General features: G+C 49.2%; 1 protein-coding gene across 9 annotated transcripts in view; it reads right to left on the bottom strand.

Annotated features, from left to right (window-relative positions):
• Positions 1-1,274: 1,274 nt before the first annotated feature.
• The window catches only part of MTSS1 (MTSS I-BAR domain containing 1), a 172,955-nt gene continuing 168,229 nt past the window's right edge, over positions 1,275-6,000 (bottom strand). For all 9 annotated transcript variants that reach the window (XM_056854787.1, XM_056854792.1, XM_056854790.1 and 6 more), the window contains 2 exons: positions 3,753-3,915; positions 1,275-2,105 (listed from right to left, as the gene is read on the bottom strand). In XM_056854787.1, coding sequence (XP_056710765.1) covers positions 1,420-2,105; positions 3,753-3,915 — 849 coding nt within the window. In that variant the 3' untranslated portion in view covers positions 1,275-1,419. The remainder of the gene's footprint in view (positions 2,106-3,752; positions 3,916-6,000) is intronic.

Here is a 6,000-nt window from a genome sequence, read left to right as displayed (position 1 = left end):
GTGTATAAATGTGTCTATTAACAGCTTCCCAAAAAAAAACAGTGCTGAGAAGAAATTTAAAAAAAATAGTGGTCAACCCCCTTTCCCTTGTAATAAATTAAACTAAAACTGTGTTCCCCCCATCCCAAGATCTCTCATTATTTCATTTAAAAAGCCAATCCAAACAGCTATTTAAGAGGAGGGAGGTGGAAGAATACCCCACCCCAAAAAATGTGTTGCTAGTTTTACTGGAATTCCCAGCTGGTTGCTACTCGGATCTATCAGCAGTTCTTTCAAAAACTGTTTGGGGCTTTCCCAGTTTGTTAGTTGAGCTGCCCAGCCTGCTGGGCACCACCAGTAAAAGTTAAAAAAAGCTACAGAGTAGAGAACTCCCTGGTATGTCTCCCTGCCTTCACTTACCAGTTTCTGCCACTGTAGATTATTTAACAAAGGAAAACAAGTGGGGGGGGAGAGAAGACACTCCAGTCCAGATGGGCATGCTTAAATATCACTGTGAAGTCCTGAAGAAAATGAATTCGAACGAAACAAAGAATCCAAAGGAACAATTCCACAGGCGCTTTCCTTAGGGCAAGCGCTCTTACACAGCCCCTTGAGAGACTTCTACGGGGCCAACACAGAAGTTCCTAGTGGCCAGCACCCAAGTGTCCTTAAACATCCTACGGAAACAACACTGCAATCCAATATGGCTTATTCAGACGCACTTACCCATGAAGCTACGGCTAGGCTACTTTTTTTGTGCAACAGTAAGTTCCCTTCCCCTTTGTCTAACCCCATCACCCTCTCTAACCGGTCCGAGGCTGTCTCTCTTCCACTATATATTGCTTTAATCAACCAGCTGCTGTTTCCTGCTTTTGAGATGTACAAGTACTTCCTTGTTCTATGAGGGCCTGTTTTTCAACCTAGGCCTCTGTAGGTTAAAATTAATTATTTTTTTTAAAAAAGATGTCTCCTTGCTATTATAACAAGGTACTCTACAAAAAGCTTGTGAGAGTGAAAACACGTTGCAACCTCCTATCAACGTTCTCCCTCCCCTCCCCCCCTTCCCAGCTGAAATATTTAAGCTACTTAAACGTTTATTGTATTCTTCTTCCTTCTACGCATGTAAAACATTTACAAAGAGTTATATAAAAAAGTTAAATGGGGATTTGGCACCTTCAGAAAAAAATCAAAAGGGAAACTCAGATTTAAAAAAAAATCAGCAGTATTTACAAAAAAAAATTAAAAGTCAGGAAGAGGTTGCGCCTTAAGCATTTGCAAATTCCTTCTCCCTCCCTCCCCAGCCCCAAATTTTTAAAGAGAGCTTTTCCAGCTGTCTGTTACTAAGTATCCTAGAAAAACTTGATTGTACAGTGGAATGGATAGAGACATCAGATAGTTCAGTCTCTGTTACGTTGGAAATCTCTGGCAGTGGTCCAGCATCTAAGAAATTCGGGGGGCCGAACGATCGTTCGTGGTGGTCTTCTTCAGCTTAACGCCCCGCCGAATGGCGTTCAGCATGTCTTCACCTTGTGGGGGCTCCCCGGCGCCCTGGTCTGCCGACTGAGGGGCTGGCTGGCAGGGGGGAGCAGCGAGGCTCGGGCTCTCCCTTTCGCTTTCTTCTCCCTCGCTTTCGGCAGCCGTCTGTCTCTGCTCCTCTATGGTGCTCGGCTTCTGACTCGCGGGCGGAGGGTTGATAGACGCCTGGCCGCTCCAAGAGGAGGACATCCCTGCGACCCCATGGTTGCCTGCTCCAGCCTCGGGACTTTGTTCAGGGCTTTCTTCAGCGCTGCTCGGCACACTGGGCAGCCCTCCGGGGATGTCTGGGACCGTTGGAGTTTTGACCGGGATCACGGGTGTCTTGATCGGGATGGGCCCTGCCCCTATGGTCCCCCGTCTGACGGCTGGTTTGGTAGAAGGGGTCCGTCTGATGGTTGCTACGCCAGGTGTAACAATCACGGGGCCCAGGGTGGTCGGGAGGCCAGCGGTCGAAGCGGGACGCTTGGCATGGAACATACGGCGGTAAGACTGGCTGATGTCGCTGTTTCTTGGAATAGTTGAAGACTTGTCGAAGTCTTGCTGCTCTGTCTCTTGGTCGCCGCTGACAGAGAAATAATCATAGTCTGAAACTGGGAGGAAAAAAGGTAAGTCAGGCATCTGCTGACAAGGCTTTCCTTGTTAGGCTACTTAGATTTGAGTCCAATAGCACCTTAGAGATCAATAGGATTTTTGGGGTATGAGCTTTTGAGAGTCAAAGCTCCCTTCATCAGGATCTAGCTATTCTACTGCAGACCAACACGTTTACCTCTGAAACTTGTCAGGCAAGAGTTTTACGGTATACTCCCATGTTTGGAGAAAAAACTAAAACCAAGTGCTCTGTGGGATTTTGTGGGAACCGCAAACTCAAGTTATATACCGAGATGAGGAAAAAATGTAATCATTCCGGGAAGTGGGGGTAAGCAGCATACAGATGTTACATCTGACCAATCTGTCCCGATGACCTACCAATTGTCAACCCAGAGGGGTCATGGCGAATTTCCTCTGGTCTGACACCTCTTAAACTCCCCTCTGCAGTATAGTTCCCATGTACAAATAATCCCATGATCCTGGGGAAATAGTTTATTGCCCAGTTTCTCCCTCCTTTGGCAGCAAATCTCTCTCTCGTGCACGACTTGCTTTATTGCGATGGTCTGGAACGGAGCCCGCAATATCTCCAAGGTATGCTTCCTATTACAACAGCCTTGAAGTATTTCTCTCCTTTTTCTAAAACGAAAAAGGTGTAAGAGGCTCAAGCTGATTGCTGATCCAGAGCTTTCGTTCGACTACTCACAGCTGAAAAAGCCAATCACAGATTCACAAGCCAGGTGGCTTTACGACCTTACCAATAGTCAACCATTGCTGGTGACTACCCTGAGCTTGTGATTCGCTTTACCTTGGCCTACCTTCCCCTTCAACCTCCGGGGTTTCTCAAGATAAGTCTCCTTCCCTGTGCTAGGGCAGCAGCGGGGCTTTGCAAATAGCAGGAAGCTATAGCAACTGGTGTGGCACAGTGAGATTTGGACAAGGATCTGGAGCATCCAGGTTCAAATCCCCCTTCTGCCATGGAATGGCTGTGGCTCAGTGGGGGAGCATCTGCTTTGCACGCAGAAGGTACTAGGTTCAATCCCTGGCATCTCCCATTAAAAAGGACCAGGCAGCAGGTGATGTGAAAGGCCTCTGCCTGAGGCCCCGGAGAACTGCTGCCAGTCCGAGTAGACAATACTGACCTTGATGAAATGATGGTCTGATTCAGTATAAGAAGAAGAATATACCCTGATTTCCGTTACCTTTTAAGGTGAATCAAACCGGCTTACAATCGCCTTCCTCTCCCCACAACTGACACCTTGTGAGGTAGGTGAGGCTGAGAGACCTCTGTGCCTAGCCCAAGGTCACCCAGCGGGCTTCATGTGTAGGAGTGGGGAAACCAACCAGGTTCACCAGATCAGAGTCCACCGTTCCTAACCACTACACCACATTGACTCTTCATGTGTGTTCATGGAAGCTTGGTGGGTGACCTTGGGCCAGTCACGCACACCCAGCCTCACCTACCACACAGGGTTGTTGTGAGGATAACATGGAGGCAAGGGAAGCGATGTGAGCTGCTTTGGGTCCCCACGTGGGAAAAAGGTTGGGGGGATAAATTAAGGAAACAAAACTGCAACATGCAGGAGGGCTTGGGAGACACGGCCCTGTGACCTGGGCAATCTCTCTGGAACCACACCACCACCACCCCTTACCTTGCGAGGGGATTGTGTCCTCTGAGCAGCAGGGTGTGGTTGTTTGAGTACTGTAGCCGCTGGAGCACTGCAAGGAGTCCCGGCTGCTTCTCTGGGTGTCCAGCTGCAGCCCCCGGGTTAGAGCTAGCGCCAGCTCTTCACATGCCTCCATCTCCTCTCCTTGCTAGCGATACAATCGAGAATGCTGGTTAGATTTTGGAGCACGACTGTCAGGGCAAACCCCAGAGATCTCTGGAGCCGCCTGCCTTGGTGATCCCCTTTCCTAGCCTTTTACGAGTCCCCTTTGCAACGTAGCATAAAGAATCTTTTACAAAGGCTGCCCCCTTGCATTGCCCGGTTTGGCCAGCCCCAGTGTTTCCTCCGCAGAAGTCCCCACACAATTCAGTGGCACAGTGCTACCACAGCGGCTGAGACTTGCTCCTCTCTGTCCCCAAATAACCTGTATGGCTAAAGCAAGAAACCCTAGCAACCTCTGGGCTCCAAACCTGGAAGGCAGCAACCTAAGTATGTTGACTGTCGTAGCCCCTTTCTTTCACCAACTCCCTGGCTAGCTGCCCTCACTCTCTTAGGGATCGTGTCCTAGCTTGCTGAAGATCAAGCCAGCAAAAATTTAGGCCCGGGGTCCTGTGGACGCCATGGTGGCTGCTGACACCTTTCCGGGTGCCCACCAAGTGATCTTTACAAATTGGGCAGGGCCAGGTGGGGCTTTTGCCTTGCAAAGGCTTCTGACTGGCCACTGGAGGTTTGAATGGCCGTGATGATACTTAAAAACGTTGCTTTGTCAGGCGCTGCCAGCACTGTATGATTGAAGCCTTTTTTGTGGCTGGCTCCACCACACTGTTAGCAGAATTCCAAATGTGCCGGCAGGCTCAAAAAGCCTGGAGACCTCTGGTTTAGCCAGACCACTAGCCTTCTCTGAAACCCAGCTAGCTAGATGGAGGGAGTTCTCTACACACAGGAACAGCATTCCGACATGAATCCTCCACCAAGCACAGCCCAGGAAGACTCATTACATACTATGGATTAGATCCCATGGATCACTTGCACTAGTAGAGGCGCAACAGGCAGAACGAGAACATAAGAAAACCCCTGATGGATCAGAGCAAGGCCCATCAAGTCCAGCAGCCTGTTCGCACAGTGGCCAACCAGGTGCCTCGAGGAAGCCCACAAACAAGACGACTGCAGCAGCATTGTCCTGCCTGTGCTCCACAGCACCTGATATCACAGGCATGCTCCTCTGATCGTGGAGAGAATAGATATGCATCATGACTAGTATGAATTTTGACTAGTTGCCATAAATACTCCTCTCCTCCATGAACATGTCCACTCCCCTCTTCAAGCCTTCCCAGTTGGCAGCCATCAGCACATCCTGGGGCAGGGAGTTCCACAATTCAAATATGTGTTGTGTGAAGAAATGCTTCCTTTTATCTGATTTGAATCTCTCGCCCTCCAGCTTCAGCAGATTCCCTGACACAATCCTAGATTGCCTCTCTGCATCAGGGGACGCCTCCTCCTGCTGGAGGAGTCCCCGCTAGTGCAACGGATCGGTGGGATCCTACTCTATTTCTGCTTATCTGAGTTGGTTCTTAAAAGGTATAGCGAGCCATCAAGTCATCACTGACTTCTGGAGACTCCCCTCCTAGGGTTTTCAAGCCAAGGGATGAGCAGAGGTTTTTTTTTTTTTTTGCCATTACCTCCTTCTGCGTCTTCCTTGGTGGTCTCCAAGGCTGACCTTAACTTAGCTTTAGAGCTCTGGCAATATCAGGCTAGGCTGGGGCTACCGAGTTGGTTCTTAGGTGGCGCTTTTTACTGAGACAGATCACGACGGGTAGCTGTGTGAGTCTGTCACTAGCAGTACATAAGAGCAAGAGTCCAATAGCACCGTAAAGACTAACAAAAATTTCTGGCAGGGTATGAGCTTTCATGAGCCACAACTCACCTCTTCAGAAAGCTCATACCCTGCCAGAACACACGAAGCTCCTTTATACTGAATTAGAGCTTTGGTCCATCAAAGTCAGTATTGTCTACTCAGACCATCAGCGGCTCTCCAGGGTCTCAGGCTGAGGACTTTCACATCACCTACTCACCTAGCCCCTTTAACTGGAGATGCCGGGGATTGAACCTGGGACCTTCTGCATGCCAAGAAGAAGCTCTACCACTGAGACACAGCCCCTCCCCAAAAGGGGTCACATGAAGCTGCCTTATATTGAATCAGACTCTTGCTCCATCAAAGTCAGTACTGTCTACT

Source organism: Euleptes europaea, chromosome 8 (genome assembly GCF_029931775.1).
Source record: "Euleptes europaea isolate rEulEur1 chromosome 8, rEulEur1.hap1, whole genome shotgun sequence".
NCBI classification, from domain to species: domain Eukaryota; kingdom Metazoa; phylum Chordata; class Lepidosauria; order Squamata; family Sphaerodactylidae; genus Euleptes; species Euleptes europaea.
The sequence above is the reverse complement of the archived record's forward strand: the minus strand, read 5'-3'. Positions and strand labels throughout refer to the sequence as shown.